Source organism: Schistocerca americana, chromosome 7 (assembly GCF_021461395.2).
Source record: "Schistocerca americana isolate TAMUIC-IGC-003095 chromosome 7, iqSchAmer2.1, whole genome shotgun sequence".
Lineage (NCBI taxonomy): Eukaryota > Metazoa > Arthropoda > Insecta > Orthoptera > Acrididae > Schistocerca > Schistocerca americana.
The window spans coordinates 135,436,886-135,459,897 of NC_060125.1; the positions used below are offsets into that span (position 1 = coordinate 135,436,886).

General features: G+C 42.4%; 1 protein-coding gene across 1 annotated transcript in view; it reads left to right on the forward strand.

Annotated features, from left to right (window-relative positions):
- The window catches only part of LOC124622792 (myogenesis-regulating glycosidase-like), a 51,204-nt gene extending 29,793 nt beyond the window's left edge, over positions 1-21,411 (forward strand). The window contains exons 3-5 of the mRNA XM_047148585.1: positions 13,742-14,176; positions 16,522-16,678; positions 21,136-21,411. Of these exons, the coding sequence (XP_047004541.1) occupies positions 13,742-14,176; positions 16,522-16,678; positions 21,136-21,335 (792 nt within the window). The 3' untranslated portion in view covers positions 21,336-21,411. The remainder of the gene's footprint in view (positions 1-13,741; positions 14,177-16,521; positions 16,679-21,135) is intronic.
- Positions 21,412-23,012: the final 1,601 nt, after the last annotated feature.

Consider the following 23,012-nt stretch of genomic DNA (forward strand, 5'->3'; position numbering starts at 1 on the left):
TACTAGGGAAATGCTGTCAGTTTACGAAGAGACTGTGCAAATCATTCGTGCGACCCATCCTAGAATATTGCTAAGTGTGTGGGACCTGTACCATGTAGGACTAACAGAGGACATTGAATGGTTACAGAGAAGGATGGCTCGAATGGCCACAGATTTGTTTTACACATGTGAGAGGGTCACAAAGATACTGAAAGAAATGAAATGAGCGACGCTTGAATATGGGCGCAAACACCCCGTGAAAATTAGAAATTTTCTGAAATCATCTTAAACTGACGAATGTAGAAGAACGTTACAAAGCCCTACTTATCTCTGCCATAGCGACTGTGAAGACAAGACTGGACAAATTGCAGCACGCACAGAACCATTTAGGCAATCGTTCTGCCCACGCTCCATACGCGCATGGAAAATCAAAAAGCCCTAATAATTAGTACAACAGGGTGTATCCTCTGCAGTGCACTTAACTCTGGTTTGCAGAGTTTAGATGCAGATGTAGCTTTAGATGGCGGACGGCTGGAGATAGACACAAACTATATCGTAAAAGCCTATTTAGAAAGTTTCGAGAATAGGCAGTTACTGATGAGTCCAGGAATGTACTAAAACGCTTACGTATCGCTCCCATAGGGATAGAGAGGTCATCATTAGATCAATTACAGTGCCAATAAAGGCGCCATTCTTCCCACGCTCCGCATGTAATTGGAGCAGGAAGAAACCCCAATAACTGGTACCATAGGAAGAACCCCTTGCCATGGATTTGATAGCGGTGTAGCAGAGTGCGGCTGTTGATGTAGAAGATATATGTTACTAGCTTAGTGGTAGTAGGGGGATCCTTGTATGGCATCAGTTTTATGGGAGAGACTACTCCGAGGAGAAGACAATACGGTCTGCTTTAAATCAGTTAAAAGACTGACTAAATCCCGCCCGCCTCCCTCGCTCCTGAAAGATATGTTAGAACAAAGATGGCGTTAATATAGCGTCTGAGTGTTGGGGGCAGTAAAGCCGCCACGTACAGTGCGGCGTGATGCTGTGCAGTCTGGCGTCTGGGGGCACTATTGCAACCGCATGCAGTTTCTGACCCTGATCCCACTGCACTATTTTCTGACTGGGACCATAGTGTGTCGCAGCACGCCTCCTTTTTTCTCAAACGTTTCATCCTGAAATGGAATCAGTAAGTACAATTCCTAAATCACGAGGGGCATTCAATAGGTAATGCAACACTTTTTTTTTCTCTGCCAATTTCGGTTGAAAAAATACGGAATTTGCTGTCGGACGTAGTGGATGATTCCCGCTTCAGCCCTTATAGTTTCATGAAGTTCCGATAGGTGGAGGCCTGACAGTGAACAAAAGCACGGTGAGTCGTTGGGCGAGGCATCTGTCATCATTGCAGTAAGATCACGCAAACCTTTCCAATCTCCCACGTGCCGGCCGGCCACACACAGCTGTAACGCCTGCTATGTTGGAACGTACGGACACTCTGATTCGAGGTGATCGATGGGCTACAATCGAATACCTCGCTGCTCAACTGGATGTCTGTGTAGGTAGTGCTGGCACACTCGTTCACTAGCTGGGGTACTGAAAGGTGTGTGCACACTGTATTCCTCGCCGCATAACAGAATACCATAAAGAGCAACGAAGGACCAACTGTGCAGAATTACTTGTGCGTTACGAAGGTGATCGTGAGAATGTTCTTTCGAACAGCCTCAAAGGCGATAATAAATGGACTTGTCAGTTCATAGCGACTGTCTTCTGAGACTGGTTATTCTGTTTGATTTCCTTCATATGGTGCAACGACCAACTCTGAAGTGTATTGTGTTACCCTCAGGGAATGAAAAAAAAAAACAGCTTCAGTGTGTTCGCCGGTACAAACACACGAACAAACTTCTGCTTCTTCATGGCAACGCAAGGTTTCACACAATTCTAGGCACCTGAGAGGAGCTCACTAAATTTAATTGGACTGTTCTTCTTCCTCCACCCTACAGCCCGGATCTCACTCCTTACTATTTCCATTTCTTTGGCCCAAAGGATGATGCACAACGCGGAAAGAGCACGTGAATGACGGTGAAATTACTGATGCAGCAAGACGCTGGCTCCGAGTCGAGCAGTGGAGTGGTACCATGTGGGCGTATAAGCACTCCCAGAAAGGTGGCGTAAGGCCGTCGTACTGAACAGAGATTATGTGCAAAGTGAATTTGTCTTTCAGTGACTCACTGTGCGGTGATCTCAAGGACAGTGTGGATAACAGAACTGAGTGGATGCTCTGCGGTCAATACGCCGGACTGCGCCACGCCCAGTGGTGCTGAACACGCAAGGCTCTCGCCGATACCTCGGGAGGGGCGAGCATGGGTGGACCCTTCGCAGCGCCGAGTAAACGACACGGAGCGCACAGAGTTTGGGAACCTGGTGTTGGTAAACGAGCGCATCACTGAAGTGGCTCTGCTCATCACAGACTGGGTGTACATGATGGCAACAGCTACTGCAAGGTGACGGGCTGGTTTCGTTGAGTATAAATACCGTTGCTGTTCGCTGAATTCCTGGTAGTAGTAGTTCTTGTTTGGCACGCCGAACGATCTAGAACAGAGGCAACGACCGACTGTTGTTATCTGCAGCGGATCCGGCTGTTGAGACTTGAGTAAGACTGGTCCGGCCCCAGATCTGTCGACACAGGAGCGGTTGCTGCAGCTGATGACACAGTACAGTGACCAGTGGCGGAAGGATGTGGTTGTTGGTTATCACTGTTAGCATTCAACCGCGATTCTTATACATATATTTTAACAACGCGTTTCAAGAGACAATGCTCTCATCATCAGGTTGTAAAGTCTATGTCATGAAATTAAACGGACTAAAAAGACAAAATACCATCACAAATAGTTGGGAAGTCCATAGAGTAAAACAGAATTAAAAGTATATTGGACTGTGGGTCCTCGTCTTACATTGTAGTTGTTGACACAAGTCGATGGCCGTCCCATAGCTACCAAGTATGCTGTCGCACTGTGCCGGCTCGGGAGTTGTTGCGGACTGACGTGCCTAGGTGTTGTGGCGTGGTTACAGCCGTGTGCTTGACAGTAACGCTATGCTATTGGGCGCCTTATTTCCTTATTGCATTGGTCTGCCATCGTTAGCCTCTCGCAACTCCGCCAGTGACATGCTACAAGTTTAAAGTCGCATACCTACCCTAAAATAATTCCAAAAACCCGCTAAAAAATCTCATTTCTTTAAAATTATCTAGTGCATTTAGAATATTGCTTTGTTTCTTTTCATGGATAACTATCTCGAATTCCTCTAGTAAATCAAGTTTCCTCCCTTTCTTTTCTACATGCAATATTTCTACGTTAACTTCTATGCTATTAAGGGGATGGCGCCGGCCGAAGTGGCCGTGCGGTTAAAGGCGCTGCAGTCTGGAACCGCAAGACCGCTACGGTCGCAGGTTCGAATCCTGCCTCGGGCATGGATGTTTGTGATGTCCTTAGGTTAGTTAGGTTTAACTAGTTCTAAGTTCTAGGGGACTAATGACCTCAGCAGTTGAGTCCCATAGTGCTCAGAGCCATTTGAACCATTTAAGGGGATGGCCTGTTTCATATATATGGTTCGCAACAGCTTATTTGTCATAATTTCCTAACCTGAACGCATCTTTATGTTCTTTATACCGGATCGCGAATGATCTTCCTGTCTGCCCTATATATTTTGCATCACAAGTTCTGCACTGAATCTTATAAACTCCCGATCTTTCAAACTTATTTCTCTTCTCGCCAATATCGTGCTTAAGGCTATACCTCACTAGGTTATTAGTCTGAAATGCTATTTTAACATCGTATGGCTTAAAAATATTTGCTACCTTTTGTGAGACAGTTCCGTAGTATGGCATCGTGATAATTTTCTCTTTCTCTCCATCAGGTGTTTTCTTTTTGCGCTTATTACTTTTCCGTAACAGTTTTTTAACCATACCTATTCTGTAACCGTTATTCATCGCTATTCTCTTAACGGTATTAATTTCAGTCTCCCTATCTTTTTCGCTCATAGGTACATTGACTGCCCTATGCATGAGACTACGGAAAGCAGCTTCTTCATAAGCCTGCGGATGGCATGAATCATTCGGGATCACGGAATCAGTCGTAGTTTGTTTTCTATAAACGGAGAACGCATGTTTGTTGCCCTGCTTTTTTATATTCAGGTCCAGGAACTGTAAACAATTGTCAGTTTCATACTCCACGGTAAATTCTATTTTATTATGTGCGTCGTTGAACTTTTTTACTATTTCCTCAATGTCCTCACGGGAACCATCGACAAGTAACAGAGTGTCGTGAACATAACGTTTGTAATAAACAATTTTATCCATAATGTTATCGTCAGAATTTAGAACTTTATCTTCAAGGTCGTTGATAAAAATGTCCGCCATAGTTCCTGAAATACTGGACCCCATGGCTAACCCATCGTCCTGAATATAAAATTTGTTATTAAACGTAAAATAATTAAAGCTTGTAATGAGCTGTAGGAGTTCAATAAATTCAATTGTCTCTTGCGTTGAAATTTTACCGTATTTAAGGAAAGTTCTCTTAATGATTTCTATAGTTTCGTTCGGAACACTGGAGTATAAGTTCTTAACATCCAACGAAACCAAACGGGAAGTGTCAGTGACTGGCGTATCTTTAATTTCACCTATCATGGTCATACTACCACGCACCGAATAGTTATTTTTATACACGTAAGTCTTTTTCAGAATTTGGTTCAACAATTTCGTTATTTTATATGCTGGACTATTTCGACCGTTAACAATCTGACGAACCGGATGCAGATCTTTATGTATCTTCACCTGTGATCTTAATTTGGGGGCCGTTGGATTCATGATAACACATCTTCATTTATCGCCTTCTGTCAGCAGGAAGTGTGTGCGTTCAAGAACATTTTTTAGTTTAGTTTGGAAATTGGCTGTTATGTCTTTCGGAATTTCCGTAATGCCATTTTCGACAAAAAACGCTAAGGTCTTCGAAACGTACTCCTCCTCTTTTAATATTACGACCGTATTCCCCTTATCCGCTTTCGTGGCAATAGCTTTCACTTCATTAAGTTTTTTATTTATAGAATCGACAGTTAGTCGGTCTGCTCTAGTCTTATGATTAACACTATTTCGCTTATTTAGTTCATTTTTTACTATTTTATGTAGCTTATGACCGACATGCCCGGTTTCATTATTATTTAATTTGGCAATTTCTGTTGTCATTTTAGTGAGGGCAATTACTTCTTTCGCGATCTTCTTGCTAAATGACGGCTCAATATTATACTTTAATGCCTTATTTAACATTTCTACTTCTGTATTATCAAATACAATATCCGTTTTGTTAACCACCCGTGGATAAAACTCTAAAGACGAAAGGCTTTGTTGTTGATCTTTTCCGTCTTCGCGCGTGTTATTACTTAATTTACGAAGTTTTTTATCTTGTTTTTCTGTTTTCTTTATAAACTCCCTCTGTAGTATTTTGTGAAGTCTACATGTAACCTCTTCCCATACGTTCACCGGTAATATTTCTTTGACCTTTGTCTCTGCTTGAACTATTTGATTTTTAATTACGTCTTTCTTTTTATACAGATATTTAATTTCCGCGCGTATCCAAAACTTTTTTGCTTTTTCAACAGCTAGTCGTCCCGCCCATGACTTGCGATCACAAAGTTTCAACTTCACGTAATTCGGGAAGAGGTTACATGTAGACTTCACAAAATACTACAGAAGGAGTTTATAAAGAAAAAAGAAAAACAAGATAAAAAAACTACGTAAATTAAGTAATAACACGCGCGAAGACGGAAAAGATCAACAACAAAGCCTTTCGTCTTTAGACTTTTATCCACGGGTGGTTAACAAAACGGATATTGTATTTGATAATACAGAAGTAGAAATGTTAAATAAGGCATTAAAGTATAATATTGAGCCGTCATTTAGCAAGAAGATCGCGAAAGAAGTAATTGCCCTCACTAAAATGACAACAGAAATTGCCAAATTAAATAATAATGAAACCGGGCATGTCGGTCATAAGCTACATAAAATAGTAAAAAATGAACTAAATAAGCGAAATAGTGTTAATCATAAGACTAGAGCAGACCGACTAACTGTCGATTCTATAAATAAAAAACTTAATGAAGTGAAAGCTATTGCCACGAAAGCGGATAAGGGGAATACGGTCGTAATATTAAAAGAGGAGGAGTACGTTCCGAAGACCTTAGCGTTTTTTGTAGAAAATGGCATTACGGAAATTCCGGAAGACATAACAGCCAATTTCCAAACTAAACTAAAAAATGTTCTTAAACGCACACACTTCCTGCTGACAGAAGGCGATAAATGAAGATGTGTTATCATGAATCCAACGGCCCCCAAATTAAGATCACAGGTGAAGATACATAAAGATCTGCATCCGGTTCGTCAGATTGTTAACGGTCGAAATAGTCCAGCATATAAAATAACGAAATTGTTGAACCAAATTCTGAAAAAGACTTACGTGTATAAAAATAACTATTCGGTGCGTGGTAGTATGACCATGATAGGTGAAATTAAAGATACGCCAGTCACTGACACTTCCCGTTTGGTTTCGTTGGATGTTAAGAACTTATACTCCAGTGTTCCGAACGAAACTATAGAAATCATTAAGAGAACTTTCCTTAAATACGGTAAAATTTCAACGCAAGAGACAATTGAATTTATTGAACTCCTACAGCTCATTACAAGCTTTAATTATTTTACGTTTAATAACAAATTTTATATTCAGGACGATGGGTTAGCCATGGGGTCCAGTATTTCAGGAACTATGGCGGACATTTTTATCAACGACCTTGAAGATAAAGTTCTAAATTCTGACGATAACATTATGGATAAAATTGTTTATTACAAACGTTATGTTCACGACACTCTGTTACTTGTCGATGGTTCCCGTGAGGACATTGAGGAAATAGTAAAAAAGTTCAACGACGCACATAATAAAATAGAATTTACCGTGGAGTATGAAACTGACAATTTTTTACAGTTCCTGGACCTGAATATAAAAAAGCAGGGCAACAAACATGCGTTCTCCGTTTATAGAAAACAAACTACGACCGATGCCGTGATCCCGAGTGATTCATGCCATCCGCAGGCTTATAAAGAAGCTGCTTTCCGTGGTCTCGTGCATAGGGCAGTCAATATACCTATGAGCGAAAAAGATAGGGAGACTGAAATTAATACCGTTAATAGAATAGCGATGAATAACGGCTACAGAATAGATATGGTTAAAAAAGTTTTACGGAAAAGTAATAAGCGCAAAAAGAAAAAAAACCTGATGGAGAGAAAGAGAAAATTATCACGATGCCATACTACGGAACCGTCTCACAAAAGGTAGCAAATATTTTTAAGCCATACGATGTTAAAATAGCATTTCAGACTAATAACCTAGTGAGGTATAGCCTTAAGCACGATATTGGCGAGAAGAGTAATAAGAGTGAAAGATCGGGAGTTTATAAGATTCAGTGCAGAACTTGTGATGCAAAATATATAGGGCAGACAGGAAGATCATTCGCGATCCGGTATAAAGAACATAAAGATGCGTTCAGGTTAGGAAATTATGATAAATCAGCTGTTGCGAACCATATATATGAAACAGGCCATCCCCTTAATAGCATAGAAGATAACGTAGAAATATTGCATGTAGAAAAGAAAGGGAGGAAACTTGATTTACTAGAGGAATTCGAGATAGTTATCCATGAAAAGAAACAAAGCAATATTCTAAATGCACTAGATAATTTTAAAGAAATGAGATTTTTTAGCGGGTTTTTGGAATTATTTTAGGGTAGGTATGCGACTTTAAACTTGTAGCATGTCACTGACGGAGTTGCGAGAAGCTAACGATGGCAGACCAATGCAACAAGGAAATAAGGCGCCCAATAGCATAGCATAGCGTTACTGTCAAGCACACGGCTGTAACCACGCCACAACACCTAGGCACGTCAGTCCACAACAGCTCCCGAGCCGGCACAGTGCGGCAGCATACTTGGTAGCTATGGGACGGGCATCGACTTGTGTCAACAACTTCAATGTAAGACGAGGACCCACAGTCCAATATACTTTTAATTCTGTTTTACTCTATGGACTTCCCAACTATTTGTGATGGTATTTTGTCTTTTTAGTCCGTTTAATTTCATGACATAGACTTTACAACCTGATGATGAGAGCATTGTCTCTTGAAACGCGTTGTTAAAATATATGTATAAGAATCGCGGTTGAATGCTAACAGTGATAACCAGTATAACGACAACTGCTACCTCGACTCAATAATGAATTATATTAGATGTGGTTGTTGCATGATAATAGTCCTGGGCTCTGTCTTGTGCATCAAGTTGTGCTGTAGTTTTATATTCCTTACAAGAACAGCCATGGAAACGTAGCCTTGGTAAGGCACATTGTTCGTTCAGATGGACTGAAAGAGCCGTAAGGAAGAGTAAATCAACACGAAACAGATCGCTTAAAAATTCATCTGATCGGTTTTTGACTATTGTTGGTCGGTTTCGTACATTTATGTTGGGTTAATTGTCGTGAGAGAAATATTTATTGACAAGCTGTACCACTCGTCACGGTCTTATTTTGTCAGCGTAAAAGTATCACTAAATACTGTAAAAATTGCGAGGTTTGTTTCGTAAGAACGCGCAGCGATGTCACCCCTGCAGTAAGCATTACTTAAACTGCAAGGAGCAACCTTACAAGCACGGCGATATCTGTGCCAGTTTGTGCTGCAACTTGAAATTAAATAAATAATTTACTTGTTAATATGTTGACTCCAGTCATTGGTGACCATGTCCGATTGTGCCTGGTGTCCACACTGTAACCTGACGGAAACGTTGCACTTCCAGGTGAAATAAATCAGTTCTTAAATGTGCGACCGAAAGACTTGATAGAATTGGGAGATTACAAGTGTGAGAAGGTACAAAAACCGATTGTGCACCGCGGAACAGGTTTCTCACGAATTTGCGAGAGCCCACATTGCAAACACGTCCAGAAACACACTGCTGCCGTCAGCATTCATCATGCAGGGAGATCACAACGCTGAAATTAGGCGAACTCGGCGTCCTGAAAGTAAATTCTTGTCACATCCATTTGCGAATGAGTAGCAAGTGCGGATAGCGGTAAGCGGATATGATGTTAACATAGATATACTCGTAATTGCGCTTCCCCAGTAATCAATTTGAATTTCTTGCAACATATCGACATTTATCACTGTGCGAACAGTTGTACTAATTCAGTTCTATTCTCTGTTCCTGCACCACCTGTAGTCTTACTCAAAAGAATGATTCTACCAGGTATATTGAGGGTTTTTCAAGGTAATTTTAGTGCAGCTTCCATGTAATGATATTGTGCAATTTTTCTGTACTACCGACCTACTGGTTTTATTAAAAAATTGGAAATAAATTTCCTAACTCAGTCTGCGATCATTGTGGATATTTATGAATAAAGCTGTCTAGATCGCTTAGTATATATGTATATCTCTATGAATCTCAAAGTTGTTCTACGAGTTCTAAGTTTTGTTGAGTGAACATTCAAAACTTTTTCAGTTTTTTAATTTTTCGTATTTTGTAGCGTGATAATGTGCAACAAACACCTCTCATTCTTATGCGCCTTTAATTTTAATTACAGAGTTCATAATGGAAATAGTGGAAACGATGTTGTAAATACAGAGGTGTATTAAGCAATCTAAACCAGTTTGTCAAACTTTTTTGGCTATTATCCAATACTGACATTGTTGGATGACACCTCGGGCCGCATACTAGTGGAGAGGGGGGAGGGGGGACGGGGTGGGGTAAAAGTGGCAATGATGAGGAAAATTCAACTTTCATCAAGCCATGGTTATTGTTAGAAGCTTACGGTTGCACATTTTGAATCTATATATTAAAAGGTTTCACACCAAATATTGTTAACAATACATACGTCCTTCTGAAGTCTTACATAGTGACCAGTCTTCCGTGCATAAGAGGGAGCTGTGGCCAATGCCATGGGAATAGGGTTCTATGTTTGTTTTTATGGTTTGCAGGCACGTTTTGTAGGCATCTTCACACCCCAATACTTTAAAGAATACTAAGAAGGCTGCAGTAAACCTTTCTCAATCGAGCTATTGTGTTAGGCTAAATATAACAGAACCGTCACGGCTTTAAATAGTTACTTACCGTTAATTCAAAATTTTGACAAATGGGAAGAATTGTGGACGATAACTTTGTGTAGCAAGGAATTAGAAGTCAGTTTTATCTGTTGTATTATACGTTTTTTTTGGAAGTAACTCTTATTGGGGCGAGCACCTTGGCCATGTCGACATCAATGATCCCTAGACGTCACTGTCAGACAGAAATAAATAACAAGGAACTATATTTGGGGGCCAAAAGATTGTTTGAACAATGATACTGTAAAAAATTATAGCTCTCCATATAAATGAGGGAACAACAATGCTATACAGGGTGAGTCACCTAACGTTACCGCTGGATATATTTCGTAAACCACATCAAATACTGACGAATCGATTCCACAGACCGAACGTGAGGAGAGGGGCTAGTGTAATTGGTTAAAACAAACCATAAAAAAATGCACGGAAGTATGTTTTTTAACACAAACCTACGTTTTTTTAAATGGAACCCCGTTAGTTTTGTTAGCACGTCTGAACATATAAACAAATACGTAATCAGTGGCGTTTGTTGCATTGTAAAATGTTAATTACATCAGGAGATATTGTAACCTAAAGTTGACGCTTTAGTACCACTCCTCCGCTGTTCGATCGTGTGCATCGGAGAGCACCGAATTACGTAGGGATCCAAAGGGAGCGGTGATGGACCTTAGGTACAGAAGAGACTGGAACAGCACATTACGTCCACATGCTAACACCTTTTTATTGGTCTTTTTCACAGACGCACATGTACATTACCATGAGGGTGAGGTACACGTACACACGTGGTTTCCGTTTTCAATTACGGAGTGGAATAGAGTGTGTCCCGACATGTCAGGCCAATAGATGTTCAATGTGGTGGCCATCATTTGCTGCACACAATTGCAATCTCTGGCGTAATGAATGTCGTACACGCCGCAGTACATCTGGTGTAGTGTCGCCGCAGGCTGCCACAATACGTTGTTTCATATCCTCTGGGGCTGTAGGCACATCTCTGTACACATTCTCTTTTAACGTACCCCACAGAAAGAAGTCCAGAGGTGTAAGATCAGGAGAACGGGCTGGCCAATTTATGCGCCCTCCACGTTCTATGAAACGCCCGTCGAACGAGTACCTCACCCCTCATGGTAATGTACATGTGCGACAATGAAAAAGACCAATAAAAAGGTGTTAGCATGTGGACGTAATGTGCTGTTCCAGTCTCTTCTGTACCTAAGGTCCATCACCGTTCCCTTTGGATCCCTACGCAATTCGGTGCTCTCCGATGCACACGATCGAACAGCGGAGGAGTGGTACTAAAGCGTCAACTTTAGGTTACAATATCTCCGGATGTAATTAACATTTTGCAATGCAACAAACGGCACTGATTACGTATTTGTTTATATGTTCAGATGTGCTAACAAAACTAAAGGGGTTCCATTTAGAAAAACGTAGGTTTGTGTTAAGAAACATACTTCCGTGCATTTTTTTATGGTTTGTATTAACCAATTACACTAGCCCCTCTCCTCACGTTCGGTCTGTGGAATCGATTCGTCAGTATTTGATGTGGTTTACGAAATATATCCAGAGGTAATGTTAAGTGACTCACCCTGTATATATGACTTACCTTACATGAGGCGACTAAAAAAGACGTTTTTACTGAAAATTAACAGAACTAGCTTCGTCTGACAAACTCCCTGACTTCAACTGGTAGGGTCTTTAATGCTGAATCCTGCCTGGATGTCAGAGGTGGGGTGTCCAGGAAACCTGCTTCTCGGATGATGTAAACAAGAAGTAGTGGTTCAAATGGTTCAAATGGCTCTGAGCACTATGGGACTCAACTGCTGAGGTTATTAGTCCCCTAGAACTTAGAACTAGTTAAACCTAACTAACCTAAGGACATCACAAACATCCATGCCCGAGGCAGGATTCGAACCTGCGACCGTAGCGGTCTTGCGGTTCCAGACTGCAGCGCCTTTAACCGCACGGCCACTTCGGCCGGCTAAACAAGAAGTAGTCTGACGACTTCTCGGCAGGCGGCAGCAATGTTCAAGCACTAAATATGCAACAGTCGGTTTTCACGTCCAGGCCACTTTACCATACATTTCTCTATCAATATTAGTATAACTTGGGAACCAACATAAGTTAATATATTATATTATTAAATAACAGTGATTGTAGTATGACATATGATCAAAACTGTTTGATAAATGTTTTGAATGTCATTTTTCTTCGACTCATTGGATTTTATTACAATAAACTGATTTTATATTGGTTGCTACGAGCATGTAGTACATTTCGAGATGGCAGTCTCTGTAAGGCGCATTCACGAATCAACGTTACACCCGTCTGACATTTATACCGCAACAGCTGCTAGGTTTTTGTTGGGCACACTCGTGAGTTATCACCATTGGAAAATAAATAATAAAAAATTTCCCCTGTAACGTCTATTAATCGCGCAGCTGACGCGCTACATACCACTTTGGCCTTGACGTAAACTCTAAATTTGCCTTAGTTCCCTGCCGAATTTACGAACATCAGTTAATATACAGGGTGTTACAAAAAGGTACGGCTAAACTTTCAGGAAACATCCCTCACACACAAAGGAAGAAAATATGTTATGTGGACAAGTGTCCGGAAACGCTTACATTCCATGTTAGAGCTCATTTTATTACTTCTCTTCAAATTACATCAATCATGGAATGGAAACACACAGCAACAGAACGTACCAGCGTCACTTCAAACACTTTGTTACAGGAAATGTTCAAAATGTCCTCCGTTAGCGAGGATACATGCATCCACCCTTCGTCGCATGGAATCCCTGATGCGCTGATGCAGCTCTGGAGAATGGCGTATTCTATCACAGCCGTCCACAATACGAGCACGAAGAGTCTCTACATTTGGTAACAGGGTTGCGTAGACAAGAGCTTTCAAATGTCCCCATAAATGAAAGTCAAGAGGGTTGAGGTCAGGAGAGCGTGGAGGCCATGGAATTGGTCCGCCTCTACCAATCCATCGGTCACCGAAACTGTTGTTGAGAAGCCTACGAACACTTCGACTGAAATGTGCAGGAGCTCCATCGTGCATGAACCACATGTTGTGTCGTACTTGTAATGGCACATGTTCTAGCAGCACAGGTAGAGTATCCCGTATGAAATCATGGCGGTGAATCGAGGAAGTACAGTACATACTGACGAAACTAAAATGAGCTCCAACATGGAAATTACGCGTTTCGGGACACATGTCCACATAACATCTTTTCTTTATTTGTGTGTCAGGAATGTTTCCAGAAAGTTTGGCAGTACCTTTTTGTAACACCCTGTATACCGCATCTTGTAATGTTACTGTCTCTGTAAGTATTTTTGTTTTTTACTGATCAAGAAAATTAAATTCTTAAGTCGGTCTTAACGTTAGTTGACGTTTTTGGGTTTGCGCTGTTAGTTGCTAGAAGCGTACCATTGTAAAATATGTCTGACAACCGTGAGCCGCACAGATACTTTTTTCGGGCCGTAGTTTGGCGACCACCGAAGTAGACGGTTTCATTCACACAATACCGACATATTCCATTTTTCCCCGCATTGATTTGCGGTGTGGTGCCAAAATCATTTCAGTTACTCCGCAATGAGACCGGGATCGACTCTTTCAAGTTCGACGCCGGCGAGACGAGTTTCCTGCCGCAGCTACCGGACGTGGACCCCGTGGAGCTGAACCCGGTCAAGTTCACGGAGGACTACGTGAACACCGCCGCCCAGTTCGGGCCCATGATCGAAGTGAGGGCCAGCGTCCGCAGTCAGCACGTGCCCGTCTACTTCCGCATGATCGACAAGGACAGCGCGTGGACCATCGACAACGGGCTCAAGTCGCTGGTGACGACGCTGCTGCAGATGAACATGGTCGGGCACAACTTCGTGCTGCCAGACATGGTGGGCGGGAACGGCTACAAAGGAGCCGTCCCCACCAAGGACTTGTTCATACGCTGGCTGCAGGCCAACGTCTTCATGCCCACCATACAATTCTCCTACGTTCCCTGGGACTTCGACCAAGAGGTAAGCTGACGCACTTTGCGGCAAACGTTGATATATGTGTAAACACTGTAGCGCCAAGAAAGCTTCCTGTGACCACAGCGAAAGTTATACTACAGGTTTGTTTTGTTTTGAACATTTCGTGAATGTCGAGAAGTCCATTTTGTCAAGTGTAATACTTACACCCCATAGAAGGTTGAGCTCTGCGACTCCCGGACACTCAATTTCTGTCACCCTCCTGATGCACGTGGTGAGTCATTAACAGCTAATATTTTTCCTCTCATAATTATTCAAACGACACTGTTAAATGAGCCTTACGAAAGACTGAACTTGCGACTTCGCAATCAAGGGCTTCCTTGTCAGTGTATGTGAAACAAATTTTGAATAATATTCAGTTCTTGTCATTGTGGTTAATGTTGTGCTACGATGATACACTGAAGAGCCAAAAGAAACTGGTACGCCTGCCTAATACCGTGTAAGCCGGCCGTGGTGGCAGTGCGGTTCTAGGCGCTGCAGTCCGGAACCGCGGGACTGCTACGGTCGCAGGTTCGAATCCTGCCTCGGGCATGGATGTGTGATGTCCTTAGGTTGGTTAGGTTTAAGTAGTTCTAAGTTCTAGGGGACTGATGACCTACGATGTTAAGTCCCATAGTGCTCAGAGCCATTTGAACCATCTGAACCTAATACCGTGCAGTGCCCCGGCGAGCACGCAGAAGTGCAAGACGAAGTGGAATAGATTCCACTAATGTCCGAAGTAGTGCTGGAGGAAACTGACACCATGAATCTTGCAGGGCTGTCCATAAATCCGTAAGAGAACGAGGGGGTGGAGATCTCTTCTGAAGAACACGTTGCAAGTGATTCCAGATATGCTCAATAATGTTCATGTCTGGCGATTTTCGTAGCCTGAGTAAGTGTATAAACTCAGAAGAGTGTTTCTGGAGCCACTCTGTAGCAATTCTAGACGTGTGTAATATCGCATTGTGCTGCTGGAATTGCCTAAGTCCGTCGGAACTATTTGAAAGGAGACTGCTGCGACCAGGCAACATGTTTCCAGTCATAAGCAGTCCAATGTCGGTGTTGACGAGCTCAAGCGAGGTGTAAAGCTTTGTGTCCTGCAGTCATCAAGGTTACACGAGTGGGCCTTCGGTTCTGAAAGTCCACATCGATGATGTTTCATTGGATGCTTCGCACGCTGACTCTTGTTGCTGGCGTAGCATTGAAATGTGCAACAATTTGCGGAAGGGTTACACTTCTGTTACAATGAACAATTCTCTTCAGTCGTCGTTGGTCCAGTTTTTGCCTGACCATTTACCGGCCAAAGCAAAGTCGAAATTTGATGCTACACCGGATTCCTGATAATCTCGGTTCACTCGTGAAACGGTCGTACGGAAAAATCCCCACTTCAACGCCACCTCGGAGATGCTGTGTCCCATCGCCCGTGCGCCGCCTATAGCACAACGTTAAAAGTCACTTAAATCTGGATAACCTGCCACTTTAGCAGAAGTAATTGATCCACCAATTGTGCCAGACACTTGTTGTCTTATACAGGCGTTGCCGACAGCTGCGCCGTATTCTGTCTGTTGAGATATCTCTGTATTTTAATACGCATGCTTATACCAGTTTCTTTGGCGCTTCAGTGTATATATACAGGATATAACAGCTGTAAGTGCACACATTTTTATTGGTGACTAAGGACGGTGTACTGAACAATATTACAGCAGTATTCACTTCATTTGTAAGGAAATAATTATAGCTACTAGGAATAGTATGTTCGTAGGTTGATTAGTACCTCTTAGTACAAGTGCCAAAATCAAGTGAGTAATACTTTTTTTCCCGTCGGTAGTAGGTCAGGCGTTGAGGTGTGGAAGCGTGGACGCGAAACGGGCAGTCTATACTGACATGCACACTCCGCTTAGTGGCGTAATTACGACCATGTGGAAAACATCAGATAGTAAATTATGTGACGTGTTTGTGGGAGATTGCTAGACGCAGAAGTAAAAAAATGAAATAAAAATAAAAAAAAGTAAAAATCCTGAAATAAGCATACATTACAGTACCAATGATCACAATATCGCACTTACACCTCTAACACACTGTATAGACACTTTTGTTGTCCAAAGTTAGAAGTCTCTGCCGTAAATACAAGGACTTCACAAGTACGCTGCCTATCCGATATAGCGTCTCACACAGTCACATGTTGAGACATGAATCTTACACCTTGTTTGTTTCTTGTACTTGTCTCTTTTCACAGCACTGAAATTATCAGATTCAATCAGAGAGTCGCTTTGTATACAAAGCACAGAACATTTACTTTTTGAGAACTGGGAGCGCCCCCGCAAGCCAGTAGCTGAGAGCGGCCCGTGTTGCAGACGGTGACGATCAGCCGCAGCATGGCGGCGCTGCACGCCCAGTACGCGCCGCGCATCGTCGAGCTGATGAGGAAGGCGGTGCGGGACGGCAGCCCCGTCAACCCCCCCATCTGGTGGATCGACCCCACCGACGAGACGGCCCTCGCCACAGACTCAGGTACGATGACCAGCTTTCTCTGTCTTATTTCTTGTTCTTACCACAGAACGATACTCCAACAGTCAAAACATGCGAAAAGACAGAACCAAGTTTCCATAATTCAAGGATACAACGTTCCCTCCGCTAAACGAAAATAGTACTTGCTATTAACAAGGCCATCAGGACACAGAACCAAATGTCATATCTGGAATATGACAATACGAGTTCGCCATAGAATGACAATGTAACAAAGCCAGAATCTTTACTTTTTATTTTCGTTACCTTTAACTGGTAAGTGTCATTGTAGTATTACACACTACCAGTTTCAGTTGTAAGTTTTCGTAGGTCTGCAGAATTCAGAAAATCTATGAGATAGTTTTGCAGTTGACTGAAATTTGCAACGACACCAATGTGGAGGCGATGCCACATTGGGAAATCATACTTCGGTTGGATTCTAGTGGGTTTAACGACATTCAATGGAACTGCGCGTCCCTTTGAGTTACAGCCGCATACAGCTTTCCTACATCTCATCATGCCCAGTGCGGTACAAGACAAATTCTGTAAGTACTCAGAAAAGACATGCCAGATACACACAGCGTGATATCCTAGTAATAAACGTAATAACTTTCAAGATTTGCACTTACAAACGCCCTTCCTACCCTCCATAAACACTGTGTTGCATGCCATGCAACTGTACGGCGCCGAGTGTCACAAACAACAACTGTTGCATAAATCAGGGAACTAAGGCTAGTGGCTACGTAACATAGTTTTCCCCTAACCGCAATAATCGCTCCATTCTGTAGTACTGCTCAAGTATATTGACCCATAACAATCAGCACTAACAGAGGATACTGAAGTTATACAAAGAACTGTAGAACGAAAGATCGCGTAACTGTTCGACCGATGTGAGAGCCTCATGTAGGTGACCTGACGCGTGAAGACAGGTTCCAAAGGTTCTGTGAAGGCCTGTTTACGTACAGCGAAGAATCAAGAGTAAGTAACGAACCTAGAAAAGTACAACTGTATCCCCATCTTGTTGATCACGGAAGGACCGCCGAGACAAGGTTAGCCTAATTAACGCATGCACAGTGGCATATGAGGAATCATTTCTCCTGCGATCTACGTGTGAATGGAAGGAAACCATGTACTTCGCATTAGTTTGTAGACATATTTACATTACTCGTATGCAATATGGAACCAATGACAGGAATTGGTACAGGCGGAAGGATAATAAGGTAGTGCCACGTGATGTTAGCAGTTAGAGGGACACAAGAAAGAGTAACGTGTAGCGTCAGCATGCACAACACGAGTAGCGGAGTGCTAGCTGCAGACACCGGCCGTAGTAAGTAGGCAGATGTTATTAGTTCAGGCTGCAGCGTTGGAGATATCTCACATGCGTACAAGCTTCTGCCACTCCTGATGCGAGAACAACAGGAATGAAACACAGAATGACATTGGAAATCCGTTAATGAAGTAAAATGGAATGCTCACTCCATCAACAAATTGCTGGCGAGGAGGTTCTTCTCCTAAAACCCACGACCAAAGACCAGAACAGTCGATGGGCCCTGCATTGCAGCTACTGTTTCGTTAAACCCATATTCCCCTAAAAGAGTTCCTCAATAGTTTGAATCTACATTTTTAGAACTCAAATTACTTGTTACTATCACGATTGAGAAAACAATATCTTCATTAACTTTCGACGTACTGTAATATATAATTTCGAAATGATAGTTGACTCAGTTTTACAGTATCACCAAGCAGTATATAGTTATATTTTATTCATTTGACTCATTCCTCTCTGTTAGACATACGGGTGCAGCGTACACTTACAGATATTTATAGAATAAAATAAGAGAGTTTTTGTACCAGAAATATAACAATAAGAACTGCTAAAATCAGCTCAGGGCCTTGTGTGCACCACGCCCAATCCCACGTAGGCTGCAGATTGACTGAAGACTTTTCCTTAGTCCACTCAAGTGTGATACAATTTCTGATCCATGTTCCTAGGTCTAAACTTGTATTTAGACTTAGGAAAAACGAAAAAATAATTGTCACCTTGTGGTATATCAGCTACCTCAACTGGAGCATAGAAAATATGAAACAATTTGACTATGGCCCGCATCTCGTGGTCGTGCGGTAGCGTTCTCGCTTCCCACGCCCGGGTTCCCGGGTTCGATTCCCGGCGGGGTCAGGGATTTTCTCTACCTCGTGATGGCTGGGTGTTGTGTGCTGTCCTTAGGTTAGTTAGGTTTAAGTAGTTCTAAGTTCTAGGGGACTTATGACCACAGCAGTTGAGTCCCATAGTGCTCAGAGCCATTTGAACCATTTTTGACTATGACTATTGGTGAATGTACTTGGTTGTACAGTTATTTTCAGCGACCGTGTTGACCTTTCTCCTCTTATGCCTCTACAGGGGCACTGTTTCCTATTCTCATTGCCTTACAGTGTAACTGAACATGGTGTTTCATTATCTTGACCACTATCCGCTTCGTCATATGTACTTTAGATAACCTCTTTCACTAATCGGTTGCCAATTCATTCCTAGATGGAAATACTATAATTTCTTTAATGGTGCACTAATCTCTTCCTTCTCTAATAATTTAGATTGGTGTGTACCCAGTACAGTCATGATTTAAACAATTAAATTTCCCATAAAGTATGTAGCAATCATCTCCATGTACTGTGCTGCTAAGGGCAGTACGTTCTAAAAATGCGTTCCAGGCTGTCTCATGTAGCTTTCATAAGAGTTGCTTGGAGGATGGTATGTCACAATGTATTTCAGTTCTACTTCATGGATTTGTATTCCACATACCCAAAATTCTAAAATTAGTTGGAAACCATTATCATAGAGAACAACATTTGTTTTTCCACTTTTATATTTGGCCGTGCGGTTCTAGGCGCTACATTCTGGAGCCGAGCGACCGCTACGGTCGCAGGTTAGAATTCTGCCTCGGGCGTGGATGTGTGTGGTGTCCTTAGGTTAGTTAGGTTTAAGTAGTTCTAAGTTCTAGGGGACTGATGACCTCAGAAGTTAAGTCCCATAGTGCTCAGAGCCATTTGAACCATTTGAGTCCACTTTTGTAAAATTAACTATACCCATGGTCAGAGTTCTAAGCCTTCCTTTGTTTATCCCCATGCCCGTTTTCATCCATGAAATAATATCTGATAGTCGTAAATTAAATTTGCGACAGCTAAATAGCCACAGAAGTGTAGCGATAGGGCGTGGAAGCTGGCACACAAGTGGCCGATGGGACGGAGCTGGATGCTGGCGTGGGGGGGGGGGGGGGGGGGCAGAGGGGAGTGGGTGATGCTACTGAGTACCCCTGCTGCCGGGGTCTGCGTACAGCAAATACTACAGTGTTTACAGAAAATTATGTATTAGTAATAACAAAAATGACAGCCTACATTTCAACCCGTATGACAGTAGGTAGTTAATGACCAAAAAGCAAAAAAATATTAGGAACAACACAATCACCAGGCCTCATGGAAATAAGTATAGTGATCGTAAAATAATTATTTAGGTACGAAGAAAGAAGCGAATGGCTGCGAAATAATTTCTTGGTAAGGAATAGTATGTCTTTCATTCTATACTTCTGTATCACCACATTGTTCCTAGCGTAATGTGAACCATTATAAAACAGGAGAAAATGAAACTGGTTATTGAGATTTATGTGAAACTACACTGGGATTATACGAAATGAGGAGTTCTGGAGAGAAAAGGCAAGATTAGATGTCCGTGGAAAACATTTATGTGAAAAAGTACAGGTTAGTGAGAGATGTAGCAAGTCAATTGTAGATGTTTAGGACGGAAATGAAAGAAGAGAGAGAATGCATTGCATAGAACATTTTATGAGGATATTTCTTATACGTACGAAATATGCCGAAATGAAAAACATTAGCACAAGATATAAAGGAACTGACAGAAGTATTAACACACTGAACGACCGATTACAGAGAAAAGGCTTTCCCATTTTAGTATCGCTCAGGCCTTATTCATGGAAATCTCTTATGGTGGGGCTAAGAGGCAAAATTGTGGGGCTTTTATGTTCTCTGTCTGTGTGTTTCACAACAGACAAGCAAGAACTTAAATGTGTGGCTTTTTTCCTAGTAAAGTAGAAGGTGTTATCATAAAGTTTTAATAATTGCCCTAAAAAGTAAAGTTAGGTCAATTTTTTTTCCTTTTTTTGCAGTCTTATATTTGATGTCCTAGTACACTCAACGTCTCAGTACCATAGCATGCTACTAGATGTGAGAAAAAAGAAAAAAAGATAATGGAGCAGGACGCTGATGAAATGGGACTAGACTGTGTCATCTTGTTTTGAGTCCATAGCAGCGTACTGCGGTGCCAGAACTGCAGACACGATGTAAAATGCGTAGGTTAATTTTTTTGAAGAGGTGGTTAAATCTTTGTGACTACTTTGCAGGATCAGCTGTGTGATAGCAGACCAGCAGTGACACAGTGTGCTTTGCGTGTGCAGAGTTCCTTCTGGGAGAGGACGTGCTGGTGGCGCCGGTGCTGTACCACGACGACGTGGAGCGCGACATCTACCTGCCCAGGGGCAGCTGGAGGGACGAGGCGGACCCGGAGCACCCCGTCATACAGGGCCCCACCTGGCTCTACAGCTACCCGGCGCCCGCCAACACGCTGCCGTACTTCACCAGGGTCTCCGCCACCTAGTGCTGCAGAAACGTGCACAACCTCTGTACATATAAATTAAAATGCCTTCCGAGTTCATTACAATCCTTACAATACTCGTACGCTGTTTACTTATACGGCATGCTCTCTCCAATCCTCGAAATCTGTTGTAAATTTGCTGTTTGACATCTACAAGTGTACCACAACTATTTCTCCTAATGTTGGTACTAACTTGTACCTTACAACTTCTGTTCTTACAAGACATCCTAGGGCAATGTCGAGAAGGTTTAATTTCCTTTAATGACGGTTATGTAACACTACTAGCCTGAACGAAGAGTGCTCAAGGAAGGATGGGACATACAAAAAAAATCGACAGTATGCATCATTAAGAGGGAACAATGGCAGCAGCCTAGCCTCGTTGAATACACCAACTCTCATCACATCACCGAAGATAAGTGACGACGAGCACGAGCAGTACTTGTATGGGTAACCGCATAGGTACGTCACCTGCTGTTGGCTGCTATCATTTTGACCTTACGTCAGACGGGAAGTGGTGTGTTAGTGCAGCATTCATGGTCACCGGACGTTGCGTCTATGTACTACATCATATTTCAGATCTCTGCGCAGTATCTAATAAAGTGAGGTCACGTTACACTCTTTATGGCCATCTTGAGCCATTACATCCCAGTGTCCTATTTAGAGGACAGTACATATTTTTGCCGGCCGAAGTGGCCGAGCGGTTCTAGACGCTACAGTCCGGAACCGCGCTACCGCAACGGTCGCAGGTTCGAATCCTGCCTCGGGCATGGATGTGTGTGATGTCCTTGGGTTAGTTAGGTTTAAGTAGTTCTAAGATCTAGGGGACTGATGATCTCAGCAGTTAAGTCCCATAGTGCTCAGAGCCATTTGAACCATTTTTAGTACATATTTTTATTTATTAATCTATGATTAAATACGATTTTCGTATCTTACTGCTCTGTGTCGTTTATTGGTATTTTTTAAAACAAAGTGATGTTTACTGAAGATGAAAATAGTAGATTATGTCATTAATTGTGTTGTAGCTTAGCAAGACTGCCAAGCCACTATGAGGTAGCCGAAAGGCACGCGTTTAAGCTCGCGCAGGCTGGCGTGAGGTCTGGAACAGTTAAAGGAGTTGAGTCTAGTAAAAAAGTACGTAGCTTCTGGAATACTTAACTTTAATCCATAATTGGTGAACATCGGTCTGGCGGTACATGCATCACAAGATAAATAGCAAATGATAATGGCGCCTTGCTAGGTCGTAGCAAATGACGTAGCTGAAGGCTATGCTAACTATCGTCTCGGCAAATGAGAGCGTAATTTGTCAGTGAACCATCGCTGGCAAAGTCGGCTGTACAACTGGGGAGAGTGCTAGGAAGTCTCTCTAGACCTGCCGTGTGGCGGCGCTCGGTCTGCAATCACTGATAGTGGCGACACGCGGGTCCGACGTATACTAACGGACCGCGGCCGATTTAAAGGCTACCACCTAGCAAGTGTGATGTCTGGCGGTGACACCACAAATTGCTTGTTGAATACTGAGCCACACTTTTCGATTTTACAGGTATTTACATTATTGATAATATATGCAAATTAGAAAAAGGTGACAATGATCTTTGTGTATTTGTAGCCAGCAATCTGACTTATGAACTCCTTGCAGTGTTACCTCGATACCAGTCACGTTCATTACTGTGTACTGTAGAA